General features: G+C 40.4%; 1 protein-coding gene across 1 annotated transcript in view; it reads left to right on the top strand.

Moving 5' to 3' along the window:
* The first annotated feature begins 970 nt into the window (after positions 1 to 970).
* The window catches only part of grik3 (glutamate ionotropic receptor kainate type subunit 3), a 97495-nt gene continuing 77206 nt past the window's right edge, over positions 971 to 21259 (top strand). The window contains exon 1 of the mRNA XM_086311173.1: positions 971 to 1724. Coding sequence (XP_086167299.1) covers positions 1610 to 1724 — 115 coding nt within the window. The 5' untranslated portion in view covers positions 971 to 1609. The remainder of the gene's footprint in view (positions 1725 to 21259) is intronic.

Genomic DNA, 21259 nt, shown 5'->3' with positions numbered 1-21259 from the left:
TCCCCCAGTATTGACTTGTCAGAAATCAAGCTTAAAAATATAATTTGATTCCCTTAATGTCAGATCCTAGTAAACGTTTCTAGGAAACGACACATCTATCCATGTAGCTATTCATTTTAAAGTAAAACATATATTTATATATGATTAATCAACTAAAAGCATGTTTAATTTAAACAGTTTTATTTTAATCCTGGAGAGCTTTAGCTTTAATCTTCTAAAACTTATAAGGTTAAGTTGCCTGTTTCAGTAAGGCATAACTCAACAAGTAAAATGTGTAATTTAAGCAGAAAATTCCATACATCTAGGCTGTCCAGGCTGTGGAGAATGAGACATAATAAGCACTCTGCTTATGTATATGCATGTGACCTGCAGTTTATGGTTGACGGCTCTGTTTGGGTTTTTTTTTCTTCTTCTTTTAATGGCAGGCAGGCGTCAAACAATTGGGGGATTAATGCACTCACGGACACTGACAGAACGTCTCCAATAACAACGATAAAAAAAGAAACCTGCTTTGTGAGTGGTCCAATCCTCACTTGGCACTTATTTCTTTCATGCTAATAATTTATCCTATTCACAGTGCTCTAGGCAGCTGGATGTTTTTTCTTCTTTTTACTTGGGGCAAAGAAGTATATTGCAATTTCTATCTAAGTGTCTGAAAAAAGACAAGAAGCTCCAACAACAACAGATCGCAATAAGACAAACCCAAAAATACTGTATAATAAAAATGAGAAGATATTAAGAATACCATAATGTACGTGTACACAGCATTTGGGACAAGCAGTGAATCAAGTGACCATTCGGATCCCTCTCACCTCCATAAAACACTTCTTGGACATAGTTGACAACTATGCGTAAGGACGCGTGCCTCTAGTGGCACCGTGGGAGGCTCGTCAGACGCACGCTGATGCACAGCTTTCAGCACTACCTTTCCATCCAGCACAAACTGGAAGATTTGTAAAATCAACACTGTTTAACGGGGGTCCCTTTGAGCAGATTGGACGTTCTTCGATAACCAGCCCTGTGCAATCACCGTGCGCAACTGGAGCGGAGCGTCACGGAGCTGCTTTCCTCCACTGTGTTCTGAACTGTTAGCGTTAATGGAATGAAAGACTGGAGTGACTAAACTCCAACAAGCATTTTATTTCGTGCCACTTAAGTGTATTGAAAATCCTCTGCGCTTTTTCTCTGTTTGGCTTTCGGACGGCAGAATCGTCCGAGACGACCCAAAGTTCCGCAGGCGCAGTTCTCCTCTTCAACAGAGGTGTTGGAGTCCGGCTCGGCTGTTGCCGTGGTACTTGCCAGCAGACAGATAGCATCGTCGGTAGGAGGGGATAAAGAGACTCCTGCAAGCTAATTGTTGCAGCCTGCGTTCGCAGGTGTTTCGCTGATCTGCTTGTGAGGGACTGGCGGCTTCATCCTGATCGGGTCGCTTTTAGACTTGTGAGAAACAGAAAAAAAGAAACCCCGGGAGAATGTTGCACCAAGTACAATGAGCGCTGATTTGTCGCAGACTCCAAAATCCATATATGCTCCGTCGAATTCAGTTTTGATGAGCAATTTTGACTCGTCTTTGGAATTTTAAAAAAGTGGATCCCGCGACTTTACAACCATGCGAAATACTTGGCTGTTCCCCCGGAGTGCGATTAGGGATTACTGGACATCGCTGATTGCATGTCTCTTTTGGATTCAGTACTCTTACGGGATGCCTCATGTTATTCGAATAGGTAAGTTGTCCACGGTTACATTTGCACACACACGTTTGTACTCTAACCCTGAAAGTTGATGCCTATTCAGTGCATTTCAGCGTTCCGCTTTCTCCGCGACAGCAAATAGTTTTTGTAGTAAATAAACAGTCGCTTTCATTTACCGCTCTCCACAGCCGGGTCGGATGTAAATATTAGATTTACTTATACGACGTGCAAATGGTAAGCAACAAGAGAGAAGTGCATTAAAGCGCACGCTGCCAGTAATATCGAGAAACACTCGGAAACCATGCAATGAAATATTGTGGGTTAGTGTGACCTCTATGCACCCTGCTTTGTCTGTTACATTTGCTACAGCCAGCATGTTGAGTCACCAGCTAAATAAGGCTCATTGCCATGCCTTCTGGAAGTAAGTTTTTAAAGACAGTCTGTCAAATTAAAGAACATAGTTATAAATCAGAAAAAACAAGCTCCATCCAAAAGTTTAATATCGTCTTATATAATATATTAAGGGGACAAGGATGTTCCCACAATATCAGTCAAATCACAGAGTAACACGCTTACTATATATAAACAGTAGCATTTTCAGGTAAATCTTGGTTACTTCATTTATCTACACCGACGGACCCTAAAAAAATGAAGCCAGGTGTCTGGTGGCTTTGTCTTTTTCTCATCACTCACAGTGGAACAATGTGCGAATTGTCATCCGGAGCTGGCAATGCGCTGAAACGTTTTGCGCGGCCAAGAGACAGAAACAGAATGAAGATCAATACGTTTTTTTGTCACAAGGCAAATCGTTTTTGACATTTGGCAGAGTGCAGTGCAGGACAATTACTCAAAATGGCACTGGTCCACATTAACATACCATTACAACAGCCCGAGTACAGGGAGTGAGAGCATCTTCCAGCTGTAAATGATGGGCGAAAGTGGAATAATGTTACAAACAGGGATAGCCCATGTGTTACACAGTAACAGCGGGTGAATTGCCTTAATAAACCAGTTGTCTCTTTCTATGACATATCTACAAATCATCAACATCCCACAGTGATTTTGTAATTCATAATTCCTGGCGAGCACTGTGGGTGGTCCCTGAAAAGCTACATTTAAAATAAAGTTATCAGACTCCAACATGAAGATGTATAGCAGCAGTTTATTGCACAATAACCTTGAGTGAACGCTGTTGACCTTCTGCATATTTAATGTGCTTTTTGAATTAAAGCCAAAGAAACACGATGCATACACTCAAGATGTGTGGAATAATGTTTACTGCTGAACATAATATGAAGATATCGGGCAGGCCTGTGTACCTGTGATTGACTACAGTGTTGTGAGGAGCCATGACTCCTGACATCACACTTTATGGACTTTGGTGATGTATTAGAAACTGCATAAATCCTCAGGCTCGCTTTCTTCTGCTCTAACCTGAAATTTTTTGGTTAAAGGGCATTTTTCCCTCTTATTTCTTTATCTATTTATTTATTTTTATCTTGACAGCAGCTCAATTGAAGACCCGAAATAGACTTGACAGCCTTTTATTTTTAAAAATGTCAAAGTGCTGACAAATTTACCCTGAAATGTGCTACAGTCCTACTATTGCTTTTTATAGAATCTATCATAGCTTCCAGTGCAGGATCAGTTTAGTTGCATGTTTTTTTTTATGTTTCATAAGAGTAGAGACATACAGGAAATTGAGAATTTACCCGAATGCCAAAAATAGGGGAAGAAAAAAATCGAAAGGCTCATCTCTCTATAGGATCTTTTAAAACTGAATTTGTATGCATGATAGCTATGTGTGTATTCATGTAATTTGTTTACCTTACAGACAAATATTTGAAAGGTAAAGAAAAGAAAATATATCTCACCATATTTACATTGTGTAATTTTATTCATCATAGTAGCTGGAGTGTATGCAGCCTGCGTGTATTATTGTAAACATACCGCATTGTTCTCGGGGACAGAATGTTGGGTATTGTACAGAACAATTTATTTAGGAATGAGCGCTTTTTTAGAGCTGATGTGCAGCAGACCTGTTTTCCCTGTTTTTTCCTCTCTTTTTTTGCAATTTGATACTTGGTTTGGAAGTCTGTGCACGAACTCTGTGTCACAGCCACTCCACTAAAACCAACAGAGGGCTCTCTTATAGTCAGTGCAGGGTAGCTAATGTTGCTCCTCAACACTGGTTACCAACATAAGCGAACCAGTGAAATTCATCGAGGTGGGCGGTGGTATTTGAGCATGATACTCTCTGTCTGTGCTGTGTCTGCTCTTGGTTAGGTGGCCTGCAGTTCTCCAAGTACACCATCTGGGTAATGGTGGGCATCCAAGGTAGAGTTGTTGCCATTGATTTTAGTGCTTTTACAGTGCATTGCTCTAAGTTGAGGCCAGATGGTCGCTCCGTCTCATTCAGCAGCTTCTATTTGTTGGAGGGAATAAAAGACTACTCCTCCTGTATTTGTCCTCTTACATGCTGTGCTCCTCTTTAGTCTCCCTCTGCTTGCTTTTCATAATTCTTTTTCTCTTTCTGACGTGTTTTGCAATCTCTCATCTCATCTAGGGACCATTTCAGTTGATGATGCAATGTTTTTATAATAAAGACAAAAGTGCTCAAGGATGCGAGTGCAGTATTTTTTTTCCGCCTCGCTCCAAAGATAATGTGCGTCCTTAGATAATTTGCATGTTTGCCAACATGGAAAAAGATGGTATACAAATGATTTTATTGGATATGGTAGCAGCTCTTTATGCCTTATTCTGTAGCCCGAGTGCGCGGCATTCTGTCTGCAATTTGCTAATGCTCTACACACACTGCTTTCTTCCCAAGACAGGGATCGCCAGATTTGAAAATGTGTTCAGATGAAAATATATTCATAGCGTTCTTGAATTATAATATATCTACCAGTGAAGCATACAGTAATGACAGATTAATATACGTTGTCTCTTTCATCTGCGGATTGATGAAACTAATTTATCATTTGTTGTCTCTTTTTTTCTCTCACTGAGATTATTCACTGCCTGACAGGGATTTATTGAATAATCAATTACTTTATCTACCTAATACTTAAAGCACTTAATCAGTGTCAGTTAATCAATCTCTTTCATGATTTCGTGTTGATTTCATTTCCTCGGCTCCACAACACCTGGTCACATGCATTTTTCACTTAGGTTTCCTAAAATGCTTTGGGCAGGCAAGACTCCAAATTTAATTATTGCCTGGGAAACAGCCCTGACATTAAAGCTCCGCAGCACTTGAAGCTGTATGCAATGTGACCACTCCGAAACTTGAGTGGGATAAATCGGGTTTGTGGTCACCACTTTTGGTTGAATTCTCCAAACACAGAGCCACTTCAATTTCTTGTCGTTATCCCTGCACCAGCAGCAGAGAGAGACTGAGAAGTTTTCATGTGATTAACTCTTCTAGCGAGCTATAGAGTGTGCAGTCTCCTCTCGCACGCTCCCTGAGATCCTTTTTCGCTTGGGGTCTGTGTAAATGTCTCATCTGAAATGACTCAGACATATTTCAAGAGAGCGCAGAAAACCGTAATGGCACTTTGCAATTCTACTTTTAACAAAGTCAAATCCAAAAGAAGGGCTTGTATCGAGAATTACCCAAAGGAGTGTTGCAGAGAATTAAAAAGTGTTTGGTAATGAAAAAGAACAATAAGGAGATATTGCATCAAAATATGTATCAAATTAAGATGGCCATCAGTTGCTGAGTGGGAATGAATATTTCATTTTCATCTAAATTTAATCCCTCCCTAGACGCAGAGAGAGGGAGGAAGCAGGGAATAAGTAGCCTGCTGGCGGAGACTTGGGGCTGGGAGTTGTTGTGGTGAATATGAACAAAGGCTTGTAGAGGTCACAGAAGAATTGGATACAGAGAGTAGCTTCTTTGATGTGTAATTCCATTATCTGTTAGTGAAAGCAGAGATTGAAATGGGAGGAATACAGCGGTTGTTTTACCTGCAGTAACACACACCCCTTCATCCGCTTGTATAAACATGGATGGATAAACGGACTGCAAAAGAAATAGCAGAGGCCTATTTTCAGTGTCTTACACTCTCGGGCATCTGTATCTTAGCTTACACACACGTGCGCGAACGCACGGACACACACCATATAAACCCATATTCTATCCACAACATTTTCTAAAACATATGTCTGGTCTCACTGGGGCTCTTGTACACAATCCAATTCCATTCTCTCTGTCAGCACACTCGTGGCTCATCATTAGCTTCAATCTCGCTGATGAGAAACGGCAGATGTTCGTTTTGTTGAGCAGAGTACCCGTTTCTGAACGTGCTGCCTTCTCTTCGCGTCTGTGATCCTGTTTCACCGCTTTAGAAGGAAACATGCTTCCACAAACAAACATGTGCTCCAAGCGTGCCGTAATCTCTCTCTTCTGACATGCAGAGCACGTTTTTAAGAGAAGTCATTGACGGCAGTAATCATGTATTAAACATACAGCACGAGTTCAAGTCAGAGAATATTTGGTAAATGGTATGTGTGTGTGATTTTATGTCAAAGACAAGGTGCAACGAATGCATAATGCTACGAAATGTGTTCACAGTGTGTATTCTGATCACATTAACAAGAGTGAACTGCAAAGGAAGTGCAGGTACTTAGCCCTATGTTCAGTCACACACAGTAATGATCATCCAATAATCCAAGCCACTAGGGGCTAATAGAGTGGATCTACCAAACAGTAAGATAATCCTGTGACACAGCAGGGCCCTATCTAGCCCCAGCTAGCTTAGCCTAGCTGCTGCTCACACACCAGATGGTGTTTTCATATCATACTACAAAGTGGGTGCTCCACAGTGAAAAGTCTGCTGCAAGCATATGCTTCTGCCTATTGAAATAAATAAGCCGGCGAGTTCCTTATGACTATAAATTTCCTCATTTTTATTCAAAATGTGTCGCAAACACTTAAATGTTATATGTGTGTTTGATGTTAACTTGCAGTTTAATGTTAAAAATCACTGGTTGTCATTTGTAATCTTTTATGGATAAAACATAGGGGTCAGTGCACCCGAATTACCAAAAAGCTAACAAATAAAAAAAAAGATTCTTATTTATCGCTGGATTATTTCTGGATTAAAATATTAGAATGATGTACTGTAAAATGTAAATTATACTTGAAGAAAAAAAAGCAAAAGGAAGAAAAAGATGTGCCGCTCGCCTACAGTTTAAGGGTATAACAAGCAAACGGTGACCTTGTATTCTTACACTGAATTATAAAGATTATTTGACGACCATATAAATATTCCTGTTAGTGTATAATATCAGGCTACTTCCCAGAATAATTTCCCATTAGGGAATAAATGACATCTCTTATAAATTTTACACAGCTTCTCAGGTTTGTTGTAGTTCAATAGTAGCTTTTCTCGATATGTAGCACCTAAGAATAGTCGGGAACCTCTGATGTCAGTGTCTTTCTTAGCTTACTGCTAAACTCTACTATCCACACCAGCATGGCAGTTGTGTTGGCAGGTGCGTTGCGTAACTGTTACGCTGAAACTTACACCTATCTAACCACTTTATTGCTGAAAGCAGCAACTTAATTAACCCTGTCGGCATGCACTTCACATTGGCTACATGGATTTAATGGTACTTCTTACTACACACTCGAGCTGATCATTTCCCGCAACGCTGCACCTACGTAGCACAGGGGTTAGACTGAGGCGTAGTGATACAAGAGCATCATTACAAGTCAGGTTTCTGCTGCTCTCATCAGCTAATGTAGGGATCTTGAACTGGTACTTTGAAGCACTCACCTTCAGGGGCTGCCCTGCCCCCCCCCCCCCTGTTAATTTGGATGATAAACCTTTTTAAAAACTCATCACTGAACTCCGTGTCGAGGTGTCAATCAAAGAGAATAACTTGACTGATTTTTTTCCTTCAATTTGCCTGATTTCGCCTGTGGGCTCCTCGGGGACTCAATGTCACTGTAGCACGATGTGTGCTTTTTGGACTTGACAGTGTTTTGAAATTCATGGCATGTCAATGTTGGCTATTTCCTTGTGAATGTTTCTGTACCAAGGCAATGAATTAAATTTCATGCTCTAGCCATTTGTCTTTATTATGTGCCCTTGTCCTTTCCATTTGACTCTTCAATCTCAGCCCTCCTCGGGGCTCTGCTGGAAAAAGTCGAATAACAACATCAAAACTGTTTGAGAAGAGAGCTTGATCACAGGGCATTTCACTTTCAGGGTCATGCTGGTAATAAAACATAGTTAATTAGAATGATCTTGTTGGAGGTAATTCGGTGATTTTTTTTTTTTATATTTCAGCACGGGGAGCAATTTGTCTTCACTGTTCCAGACAGACTGTATATGTTTGCAAGCCACGCACACGCCATAGGCACACAAAATACTGCAGGAGGCGGAGGAAAGGGAAAAAGAATGAGGGTGGCTACATAGATGAAGCTAGGGGACTCTTATTTAGCTGGTTAATTAGCTTGAACCTTTTGATCCCAATTTTAAAACTCACCACATTGCAATGCTGGCTTCTTTTGTGTGCTGCCCCAAGCCAGATAAAACGCAGCTTTATTCTTGTGCCTTTTTAACACCAAGGCTTTCACCAGAGCTGTATTAGCTTTGCTTTCCCTTCCTCCAAGAGCGTCATCCTTATCTGTTCCCAGACGCTCTGTGTAAAACCTGGTCACCTCTGACACCTCAGTTACATACAGTTATGCACACGTATTGCAATAACAAGACCTTTTCTTCCCGCAGCTTTAAAGCAATCAGAATTTGACAGTGGAGGTATCAGCCACATTGCACAGGTTTAAATCCTATTTGACTTGGGCTAAGGACAATGAATGGAGGGTGACACTGTTTCATTCTGCCCTTTTAATCAAGCTCTCATTGTTATAGGTGCACTGCAAATGTCAGGTCTTGGTTGTGTGATTCCCTCAAATTGCTGTTCCATAACTGTAGGGAGACGTGAGTGCACGAGCACATGTTTAGGAGGGGGAGAGAGTGAGAGAAAAAGAGGAAGTGTGAGTGTGTGCATGACAAGGGGATGTATAAGGGGAGCTGGCATAGAGTCCCTGGAGCGTAGGGGTAGAGCAGGAGTTACTAATCAACTGTGAGAGAGCAGGCTAGAGAAGACTCACCCTCTATTTCCCCCCAGAGAGAAAGTGAAGGAACAGATAAGACAAACCTCTTCAGGCCAAAAACACTACAAATGAATGGCTATCACCAAAAATATCTTCGGGGGGGGGGGCAGAAATCCTTTCCTTCACACTCTGCCTCACACATCTGTTTTCACCCCTTTCCTTTTCATCCCAGCAATAACAAATGCGAGGACTACCACTACAACTGCATAAGACTCAGGGGTTACCTCGCTAGCCCCTCTACTCATCCCTCCACTGATGGATAGCCAGGAGGTTGGAAGCCAATGTCGATTTAGTTAACACAGCCAATACCCAGAAGATTCCACACAGCACTCGCACTGCGTGCAGGCGAGACAATCTGGGATAGTCTGTCCTCCGTCTCAGCAAGTGTTTTACCAGCTGCCGATCTACTGTCCAGGTCGCCCCCGGAGAACAGTGTGGTTAACCGCAAAAATGTTCCCCTGTGACTCATCTGAAGACAGCTTGTCTGCATGTGACCAACCTCAGATATATGGAATGAGACAGAGATTATCATTGACAGGAAAGAGAATGAGAGACTGTGGGTGTTTTGAGGCTGGCAGGACGTTTTAGGAAAGCTATTAGTGATGCTTGTATGAATTGCAGCTTTTAATGTAAAGCCAAAAAAAACCCTAGCAACTATCTGTCCCTGAGGGGTTTTTTTTTATACCCTTTTAGATGAGGTTTGAGAAGTACAGATGGCTGTCATAGTAACCACTTAGTTGGCGATCTAGATTGATTAGTGTAGATTATAGCTTGTGATTAAGCAGCAGGTTTTTTGTTCAAATCAATTCTCTATCACAGAGAGTTAATGAAGAATTAGGCTTCTGATTGTTCCTAAATCATGTTTTTCAGTTTCAAGTGCTTCTGTTTTTAGCCTCAAATATTGTTTTCCTCTCTTCAGTGTTGCTGTTGCACTGTCATTGCATCCGCAGTCAGTGTTATTTATATCAGGTTAAGAAGTTTGTTGATGTTTTTTGATGTTGATGTTGCAGCATCTTCTAACTACAGGACATTCCACTTTTTGCTTTAAGAAATTTCATCTGCTTTTGCCCCCCTAAACTTTCCTGCTTAGTGGTTACAGTGTTTAAGAAAATGCTGCTTAATATCCCATCCGAATCCTCAATGTCAGAGTTATGTTTTGACTCGTATAGAGAAATAAAACAGAATTAGTTCAGTGAAAGATTTCTAATTTCTGAATAAAATCAGACAAACTGCCAGCTATGTTCCTAATTGCTTTTCACCAAGACTGAATATAATACCATGGAATTTGCCTGCTCCAAAATAATCTGCAATCAGGAAGCATTATCTGGTTTGATGAAAAGGATCAATTGAAGTAATGCTGCAATAATCATATGCAAATTTAATGAGGCATCTGCAGTGTATTAGTCTGATTATTTTCACTGCTAAAGCAAACAATGCATGTCCTTCTTGCCTGCCATTTTAGTCAGAAATGGCATAAAAACATTAGCGCTGAATAAGATTAGCAGTTTTTAAAGCACAGTTACAATTTCTATTTACTATGTAAAATGTTGCATTTGCCTCTATGCGTTTGCTAAAAATGGCATCAATCCTCAATTAAATGTTGCTTGTAATTTTAGTCCATGGCATCTACATGTAAAAACTGGGACTTGGAGAAGAAAAAAAGAACAATTTACTTTAATAACATGTCTAGGGTTACAAATCTAAGCTTACAAATTTAAACTGTAACACTGTTTAGAAATGTCAATGTTACAAATGTCTTGTAAAGTCTATTCTAATATCACAAACCGTAGGGAAGTGGGAATGATGATGGCAATAAAGATATGCAACTATGATGAGGCTTTTATGTCTCTTGCCTTCCTTTTCTTTTAATTCCTGACAAATACGTATATAAATAATTTTTGTTTAAACAGCCAAACTGCGATTGCAGACATTTGCCTCTCCCATTTACACCAATATGTTTTTTCAGCTATATTGTTGCTAATAATTTTCAGAAGATTGACCACATTAAAAAAATAATTGGCTGCATGCTGGCATCAGAGATTTAATGTTCAGTTAATATCCTGCTCAGCCTCTGTCTGCACTGCTCACATATGGAGCGTATTGTCTGCCAGAGTGACAATTCTTTTAAATGTGGTCAGGTCCATTTAAATTAAATAAATCGATTTAAAATGTGCTAGTTCCTTCTTGTCAAATGTGCATATTCCGACATATATGAAAATTTGAGATTAGATGGAAAATTGTGTGTTATTTTCTATCGGGACCTGGTGCAGCACAATCCACAGGTTTATATTATCTACTAGTCTGTAACATAGCTTGAGCTCCTCATCAATATTCTAACTAAGCACAGTCAGAGGCGACAGGATGAGCGTGTGTGTGCGCCAATGATTTTTTGAGTGGTGGCTATTAGTGAAGGGAAGCCTCTCCAGCCACTGTTAATCTTGAAACAGGACAGGAGGAGCTATTACCTCCAATTATGTGGTGTGGTGAATTTTACAAGTGCGAGTCCCATCTAGCTGTACGACAGGGCTCCAGTTTTTTGTTTTAATTACACATACCATAGTTAAAGGGACCCCAGTCTTCCCCTTTTCTGGTCCTCTTTCTTGTCTTCTTCTTTCCCTCATCTTCTCGTCCTTATGAAAAGATTAAAATTACCACTTAAATCTTGTTCTTTTTAAGGTGGGTAAAATAAAGCTTATAAGTCGCATTCATCGCTTCACTTCTCTTTTTCACCAGACAAAAACTTTAACATATGCTCATTGTGGTAATTCCTTGCCAGAGTAAAATGAGAACTCCCTTCTCTCACCTTTTTGACCCGTACACCTTCTGTCTCCTTAGCACACTGTATTACAAGACTTGCATTTCAATTTGCAAGCCCAATCATCAGGATCTTATAAGCCTGCTGGTTGGAAAGCAATTGAGCCTCATTCAATCTGCTCCCTTCGTGTTTCCAATCCATTCATGATTTTTTTAAAGATATTAAATGGCTTGAAAAAAATCTCTTGCAGAACCAAAAGTTTCTTGGTCTTTCGTTTCTTTTGTCTTTTTTCCTAACCGTTGATTGCACCCTCCAGCCACCTTTGCTTCCATCCAGTACTTCCCTGGTCATCTGTGCACCTTGATTTGAGAGTCGAAGGTTTGGGGTGGGGGTGGAACTAACATGGAAATAAGCTGGTGATTGCCTTCCTTCCAATGTGGTGATGGAGGGCTTGAGTGATTGTGCCCCTTGAGCCCCTCCTTGGTGGCTGATTAGCTGTGGAGCCCTGGAGATCCAGAGTGACACACTGGCTCATCAGACTCTACTCAGCTTGTCAGGGACCACCTTGATTACATGGTGCTTCATAATTGTTCCTCATTCGGCTTCAGTGTCCAGTGTGGTGCAAGCTCATCATCATATGAGAGAATGCACCATATGAAGCTTGACATTTCTTATTGCTGGTCAAAGAAGAAAAAGTTCAAAAAAATGCCATCCAGCCAGGACATATGTGTTGCTAACATACGACAATGTTCTTTAGGGCTTTGACTGCATTGTCTCAGAGTCCTGATCTCTCAGTTACAAAAGATAATCAATGGAAAATGAAAAGTCTATCCAGATGCCGGTAAAAATAAAGCATTGTTATTCTAATTGATGCAAGGTTGCACTACACTGCAATCGCAGAAGAGGTTTATGTGAAGGAGTGCTTGCTCCAGATACTGGTCCCTTTCTGCCAACACCAGCGATGGCAAATGGGCCTGGTGTAATGTCTTTTTTAGTAAGGCAATTGAAAAAGAAGAGAGTCATCATGGCATTTATAATCACTGAGTTGGTAGACATGATTGAAAGTTAAAGCAGTCAGAACTGAGAACTCGAAGGACTCTGACCCGGGTTATTGATTCATATGGCTTATGTGGGTGAACTGCCCGAGGTGTGAAACTCATCAAATCATAGACTGTATTAATTATTTTTATGTTCTGGCATTAGCCTCAGGTGACACTTGAATTCCTTAAAGTTGAGAGTTATGCCCACGCAACAGCAATCAAGCTGTAATTCCTTGGCCAAGTCTAGTATGAAGCATGTGCAGGGCATAGTTCACAATCCTGATGGCCTGAGGAAAAGAGCTTTTTCTTTGAGCGTAGAAGCAGATAGTCTGTCGCTGTGGTTTATAATCCTACTAGTTGCGGCTCTGTAGCGTCAAGAGTGTAGATGCAATGGTACACTCCACTTGGCTGAACAAACTACTTTCTCCATGATCTTAGGCAGAGCAGTTTGATTGATTTTGCTGGCATTCAGTAAGAAGTTGTTGACCTTGCATCACAGTGTTATGTCCCCCATCTCTTCCAGGCCTACCTAGAATTGTTGGTAATCCTGCCAATCAAAACTGTGTTAACTTGAGAATGGATTCTGAGCTGATCCTGCCGCAACATTTATCGGTGTACAAATATTGCAGCAAAAGAGCAAGTAGATAACTTTGGGGGCCACCTGTTTTAAGGCATTTGGAGGTGTTGTATATTTTCTGATAGTATTAGAAAAGGGTATATTTTAACCCAAACCATGATCTTCAAATACTTTCTGTACTCAACCCTAAGTACTTGTGCCTAATTGAGATAAAAAAAATTGTAAAATGTCAATTAAATGTTGAAATTGTCCCAGTTAAGGCAGGAAGTCCAGTCTACTGGTGTAAAGGGGGGTGTTTTTGTGCTACAAGTGCTGCTATCTCACCCTCCTCGTAACAGACTTTTTTATCATTTTAAAGTGGAAGTTATGTTGTTTGATTAAATAACAAGATATGGTTCAGAAAAAAATAGCATGGTAATACTCAAAAGATCATTTGTTCAGAGGACTTATGGTTAACCCCAGGCCCATTAATGGGCTGTTGCATGCTTTGGTTGCTGAACCGAAAGATTAGACTTTACATATTCGTCTTAAGCTAAACATTGCATCCCATGCATCAGACAGCTCTGTTACTCTGGTTATGCTTTCAGCTCCCTCGGACCCTTGCTCTGCCTCTGGGGACAGACACAGCAGGACTGCTGTGTTCCCACATTGCGAGTTTTGATTCAGCAGATAGCTGGCATGACCTCCAGTCACTCAGCCCACTCAACCAAGATACATGAAATGACATATCCGTTGTTTTGGCTCCTGGAAGCTATTGTCCATGTTCAAGTCACAAATGGCAAATATGGAGTATGACTTGAAATGTGATAGATGGCTTCGTGTTTTGTAGAATAACTTGCTGACTATTTTTGATGTGTGCAATGGCATTTAAGACCATGCCACTTTATATCTTATTTCTGTGACCACATGCTTGTTCATGTCGAAACTCTTCCTTTACTCCCCAGTTGGCTTTTTGCAGCTGTCAATCTTTGGAAAAATTCACTTGCTAACATTTGCCAGTGTCCTTTCCTTGGTTTATTTCCTGTCATCATTTTTCCTATAGCAAAAGTAATTGCAGAGTTGTGCCTTACCACTGCAGTTGCTTTTTCTTGATCACCTGGCTTTCTGTGAACTTTTATCTTTGATGGTACATTTGCTTCATTCATCTATTATAATTTAGGTGATTTAAGCGGCTCTACATTTACTAGATGTGGAGTATAATACATCCTTTACTTATAGTGCCGCAGCTCCGAAATATGAAAAAAGGCCTCGGTATAAGGGTGATAGACTTCACAGTGCTTGAAGAGGCTTGTATTGAAAAGTAAAACCACCATGACACTCAGTGCAACCATTTACATAAGAAGCACAGCTGCAGCAGATGACTGAGTCCTAACATGATTGATTTGTTCAGTCAAAACATAAAAACCAGTCAAGGTGTTTGCCATCCACTAAAGACAGAATATCTGCTTCATCAGGTGTCCCTGAAGAACTCTGTAACCATGGTATAAATGATATGTGGGTTTATATCACTTTTTAAATGGATGTCTGTGTTTACATATTTCTGAGTGGTCACAGGAAAGATAATAAAGATACATTAAGTGATAGCATGACGTTTTTTCCCCCCAAACCGACTATGCAATTATTTTGATCACGTCACTGATGCATAGGAATCATTTTAACTGCTTTTTTCTGCATTTTGTTGTCCTTTTCATTTGATCTCTGCTCAGTTATTTTTACATAGGAGCACTTCACAACGTAACTCTTCTCAGGGCATGGTATATTGTATGATAAAGATAGAAACCTTTTGTGAAAAAACATTACATTACTTGTCAGTGCTATTTATTTATTTATTTATTTATTTATTTATTTATTTATTTATTTTTTCTTTAAATGACATCAGAAACAGCAGTATGCGACATTACGTGATGGCAGAGCTTCAGTTCATCCTTTGTCATTTTTTTTTTTTTTTTTTTTTTTTTTTTTTTTTTTTAATAAATAGGACAGGGGGAATGAATGAGAGAGAGAGGGGGAGAGAAAGAAAGAAAACCAAAGGGGAGAAGAGACGGTGAGAAGGGGGGGGAAGAGAGACAAAAAAAAAAAAAAAAAAACTCCTGGGTCACCTGTATGGAGAAAAAAAACAAAAACAAACAAACAAACAAAAACAAACAGAGGAGACAGCAAACAACAAAGAGCAACATAATAATAGAGAAAACAAAGCACCATCACAATAAACTAGCTAGCCATAGATATCAGTATTTACTAAGTAATAAACGATATTGTGCAGCACGCAAGATAGACAGCGCACAGTGTGCTTTGAGGCAGCAGCCAAGAAAGCTTTAGTCCGCGTCTGTGAATACCCATGTGTGCATACCTGTGTGGATCAGCATGCTTGCATTCCAAAGGTTTCTCCATGTAATGATCTGCTAGGGAGTGTGGGGGGGCCACAGCCCCGTCCTCCAGGGTGTGAAGCGGGTATGGAGGAGATCAAAACTCCAGACATCCAGAGGCCCCCAGAACACAAGAGACCATGGAAGACCAACAGAGGGGCAGCCGCGCCACTGTCCCAGTAAGAGCTGAGGAGAGTCCCAGATGAGGGCTCGCCCAGCAGCCGCGGAGCAGAAGTCAGGGGGAGTTGCAGTGACGCGCCCGTGAGCTCCGCCGGCCCCCAGCTGCGCCTGAGTGACCGAGCCCTAGGCCGAGAGGCCGGGGGCACCCCACCTCCAAGTGCTATTTATTTAGCAGAGCAAGTGACCAAGCTAAGTGTTTCTCACTAGTGATTTTGATGAAAAAAAATATATATATATTTTTTTAATCTGAAACATTTTAATGCTTGCTATAGAAATGCACCATTGCTGTATATGGTCTTCATTCTAGATTGTTCTGAGGGCATATTAAGGAGAAACGTATGTCTTACGTCCTACACATTTTGCATTGTCAACAAGATGGAATAAAGAGAAACATATAGACTAACTGGTCAAGGTCAGAGGTTTATACAGCGATATCTGTCAGCCAGAGCTATAATTTTGGTAACCAGGGAAATGTCAGGAAAGCTTGTTGCGTGTCTTCTGGTTGGAGCACATGTGAAGTACTGTACCATTCGTCACCTTACTTCACTGCTAATGAAAGATATTGGAGGTTATTGTTTTTCCTGTTCAGAAAATGTAACTTAAAGGTTAAACCATTATTTGGGAACTTTAGGCTAAGAATACACTGATTGGATTAAATTGTGGCAATAAAGGATTCCTGACTACATTACCTTTATATTATAACAGGTCATTCTTACAAAGTCAGTGGCGACTGAAGCTTGGAGAGATCCTATCTACTTGCAGGTCACACATTAAATAGTATTGTTTGTGCTTGGTACTGCATGTCAAAATGAATGTGCTAAATAAAAAAAACACAACAGGATTATATCAGATGTGAAGGTGCATTATTGCTATATTAGATTCTTTGGCCAATCTCTTTCCTCTTGGAGGTCATCAATGTGGAAATGATTTACTACTGCTCAGTGGTGGAAGTCCACCAAAGCTGATCAATGCATGAAAAATGGGGCCGATTATTTCTTTGCTTAGTATCAACATTTTATGTGCACATGTGCAATTCTCAGATCTAGATTGTCAAGTAAGGTAAAATTAACTTGAACATGCCATCCTACAGTTTATACCAAAGAAAAATGTGCATGGCTCTCATTTCCATGACTAATCTACAAGTGAAGTCTGTGTGATAACATAATTAATGGTTCATGGAAATGTGGACTCTACTGTTAGTCAGTGGCAGACTCTTAAGAAAAACACCGAGTAAGAAAGACATACTCTCTAAAAGAAAAGCAATGGACTGGAGAGTTGAGACAGTCTATTCATCTAGTACCAGCAGTGATGGAGTCTCCTCCTAAATCTGACTCAGTTATTTTACACTCATACTCGGGGTGCAGGCCACCCGAGACCAAGAGAAATGTAACAGCTGCCTTGCTGCTCTGTCTGGCATTCTTACAACCCTTTCTGTTAGAGCCCCTATGCATCTCTAGTCTACAGCCAGAGGGATAGTGCAGGTGGGTCCATCATTTCTCTGTGCACCAGTTTTCCCACTTCTCATTTGCACTACGCAAAATGGGTGTGACTCTGCAGCCCTCTACTTCCCTGGACAGACAGGATGTTGAAGAAAGACAGTTTTTCCAGTTTTTGCCTTCACCTCTTAATGCCACACTGCCGTTCCGTCAATATAACCAAGAGGGGCGATGGAGGAGGAAATAACCTCAGTCCTCAGGAAGGAAGCAAGGAATAATGACAGTCCTTCAGTTGATGGCACAGATGGGCTTTGTCTACAGTGTTTGCCACCGTGTAGCCAATTGCATTGCATTAAAGTTCAAATAAAAATGCTTTTTTTCATAGCACAGTGTACATCAGTAATAAAATAAAATTTCAACATTTAAATTTAATCTTATCTTGCAGCTCTACATGAAAGCATTGCCATTGGGCTAATTCGTTGAGGGCTAATTGATCACTGATTGAGGCTGATATCATTTAAATTAATTGATGTTAGTGTTTTTTAATCTCATGTTGTGCTTGAATTCTGTATATCTTGGTATCATTATGGAAATATATGTTTTCTTAAATACTGAAGGTAATGCCTCTTGAATGATACTTCATAAATGAGCACAGAGTGGCTGTTACTGCTTACATCACTCATTTGATGTGTTTTATATGTACTGAAAAAGGCAGCAGATCAATAAGGTTGCAGGAAGCTATGGAAAGAGTGATTGTTTTTCCATAACCTATATTTAAATGCATCAGACTATCTTACAGTTCTGATCAGACTAGTCGCTAAAAAAGTGAGAAATCTCTGCCATGGCGGATGCTTGATGTTTTTCAACCATTGTTGTGTAATCAGATTGCTTTATATGTATAAATACCTGGTGTTTTTAGCATCACAAAAATGATCTGAACTTCCATTGTTAAAGGGTGAAACGTTACCCCCAAGTCCACTGTCTATTCTCAGTGTATATCTTCTGTATTGGCTTAACAATATGTAATGTCTCTCAGCGCTGCACAGTTTCCTGGTTATGCGTCACAGCTGGAGACAGAGACACTCACCTCAGTTCAAAGTACGGTATGTAATTTTGTTGACAAGCTGTAGCTGGGTGCTGGGGAGTATGCTTGGGAAGACATTTTCTGTATTCCCTCTCGGAAAAATCTGTATCCTGACAGTTTTTCAGTGTTCTGTGCGAAGATCTTTTAAGTGGAGCATCTAGATATGGTTGAAAATGTAAGCTGTGTTAACGATAGAGCCAACATAATTAACTGCTTATGTACTTATGACCACTTACCACATGACGTTAACTTGTCCGCCAGTGTGGATGTGAGACAATCATGGTGACAAAGTAGGATCTAGTGAATAAGGCCCCAGTCACCCAGGCCTTGATACTGGTCTGCAACCACTGGCAACCGCTGGTCTTGAAGTAAAAATTAATATTTCCAACTGGTGGCAAGTGGTTGCTGGAGGTTGATGCAGCTCTGAGCCACAACTTTTACTTCGGTAGTAAACCTTCTCCACTTCCAATTTCTGTTGCACTTTCTCAAGTTTTACTATAGCTATGCTAATGGTTAGCAGAGGTGTGGACTCGAGTCACATGACTTGGACTCGAGTCAGACTCGAGTCATTAATTTTATGACTTTAGACTTGACTTGAAAAAATGTTCTAAGACTTGTGACTTGACTTGGACTTTTACACCAATGACCTGGGACTTGAATTGGACTTGAACCGGTTTACTTGAAAAGACTTGATATTTCACCCCAAATATAAAATTTAACATACATATTATATAGAGATTGAAAATGTGACGTCATTCAGGGGTAAAACCGCAAAGGATTCTGGGAACTCGTGGCAAGAGGTACTAGCGCACGCAGGCTTTCAATTGAAATCACAGCGATAAAAAAGAAACACAAAAATGGCAAGAAGCTGTTGTATTATTAACTGCAATAGCCGGTCGCATGACAGCCACGGGAAGCCGACGGGTAAAGAGATCGGTTGTTATCGGATTACGTCGTTGAAGAGAAATTGTTCGAGCCATGTTTCCGAAGTAACAAAGAGGCGACGGGTGGCCTGGATTGCAGCCATTCAAAGACCAAATATAACGTCCCAGAACACTCCAGCTCACAGGTTAGTCTGCTCCAAGCATTCCCACAAAGGTCAGTCTTCTGTTGTAGTTAATGCGTCATTTTCATAACATAATTGGTGATATAGGTTACAAGCAAGTCTGGCGCTGAACAGAAATTGTCGCTCCTTTGTTTGTTGTGCATAAATAGTGAATTGTCCTGACACAATATTGCGTTTCGCTTCTGTTATTATGGTACATTGACAAAAACATATACTTTTATTCACAGGATAAAACAGGTTTTTTGTATCACTAATTGCCCAGTACGATTACAGCATACAGTATTATTGTCACTGCTACATTTCTGTAACGCGTACCAGAAATTATTTCCACTGCTAATTAATTACCGTTGAGCTTAAAGGTCCTATTAATAAACGGTTAATGATTGTGTATTTATGAAGACGATTTGTGAGACTGGTAAACTTATGATATGTACGATGGTCTTTCGTTCTACACGGTGCATTTCAAGGTCCTGCACCCATCCATCGGTAAACTGTACCTGGGCTTGTTGCAGTGACCTGAAGTTACTACTTTGGCACGACACCGGTCCTACAACCGCATCCAAGAATAACATGCAGCTTATCTCAGAACTGTCGGTGAAAATTATCCTTGGAGCTAGGTTTAATTGAGCTGCATTTTAAAGAGGTGCAATTTCACAATTTGTGTATATTTTCCAAGTTCACTATTTTGTCATGTGTTGAGAAAAACACAGATTTAAAAATTACATGGTCTAATATTTACATTTAGCATAACTGCAACATTATTTTTTCGTTTTTTTCTTTTTAAAGACTCGAAAGGACTTGAAATTCAAAATTTCAGACTTGTGACTTTACTCGGACTTTTACACCAGTGACTTGAGACTCGACTCTGACTTGCCTGACATTACTTGAGACTTGACTTGAGACTTGAGGATAAAGACTTGAGACTTACTTGAGACTTGCAAAACAATGACTTGGTCCCACCTCTGATGGTTAGTGAGTATCGCCACACAAACATGAAAAACTATAGGCAACCATGGCAATCCGCTAGCAACCAAAACATTTGGTCAACTGATTTCAACCAGCAACAACCAGTAACATCCAGGAACCACTGCCAGTCAGCTTGGGAATACATATTTTTCTCTAGCAATCCATGTTTGTATCATGTCCAATATAGTGGAGAACTCTTGAAATGTGCGCAAGACATCATGTAAAAAACCTCAAGAATGACATTAAAGTTGTAGCGTTAATGGGTACCCTGTTGAAGGTATCGAGTTGATAGAACCTCAATACCTTAAAAAAGATTAGTATTTGAGATAGTTGTATTTCAGCTTCAGAGATGGCCTTTTGTCATGTAAACAATGAGGTGTACTTGTGTTGAAAATCAGAAAAAATGCTATATATATTTCTTGTTCATGTTTTTTTCTGGACGTAGTGCATTATTCATCTTCGATGCTCCTTGGTTGCTCATTAGCTTTTGTAATGGTAAAATACTAGTGATCAAAACTGGTTGTTCATACGTCTGTGAAGGTTCTCAGTCATCCAGGTCATCGTAGTCTAAGGAGCTTGGAAAGAAAAGCGTCTGGACTTCTTTAAGTTGCTTGAAGACGTTTCACCTCTCATCCGAGAAGCTTCTTCAGTTCTAGGGTCAAATAGTGGAGAGTCCCAGATTTAAACCCCGTTGGAGTTTCCCCCCCAAAGGACCCCCTGATGATCCTCTACCTAATCACATGAGCCAAGGTGTGAAAACGGGTGTGGGTCACAATCAGCCAAGATTTCGGGTGAGCTCATTGTGAAATCTAGCCCCACCCTATCATGTGATTTCCTGAGGTCAGATGGCCCAGGGTGTGAGTGGGTGTTAAGGCGTCTGGGAAGGGATCTCAAAACTGGATTATAGATGGCAGACAGTTGGTGTCGTAAGTCACCGCCTCTGTTCAAAGATGGTCGCCATTTATGTCCACT

Source organism: Aulonocara sp. 'chitande type north' Nkhata Bay, linkage group LG11 (assembly GCF_057382095.1).
Source record: "Aulonocara sp. 'chitande type north' Nkhata Bay isolate Kocher_YH1m ecotype deep benthic linkage group LG11, A_spYH_male_GT1.1, whole genome shotgun sequence".
In the NCBI taxonomy this organism is placed as follows: Eukaryota; Metazoa; Chordata; class Actinopteri; order Cichliformes; family Cichlidae; genus Aulonocara; species Aulonocara sp. 'chitande type north' Nkhata Bay.
This window is presented reverse-complemented; position numbering and strand designations above follow the sequence as displayed.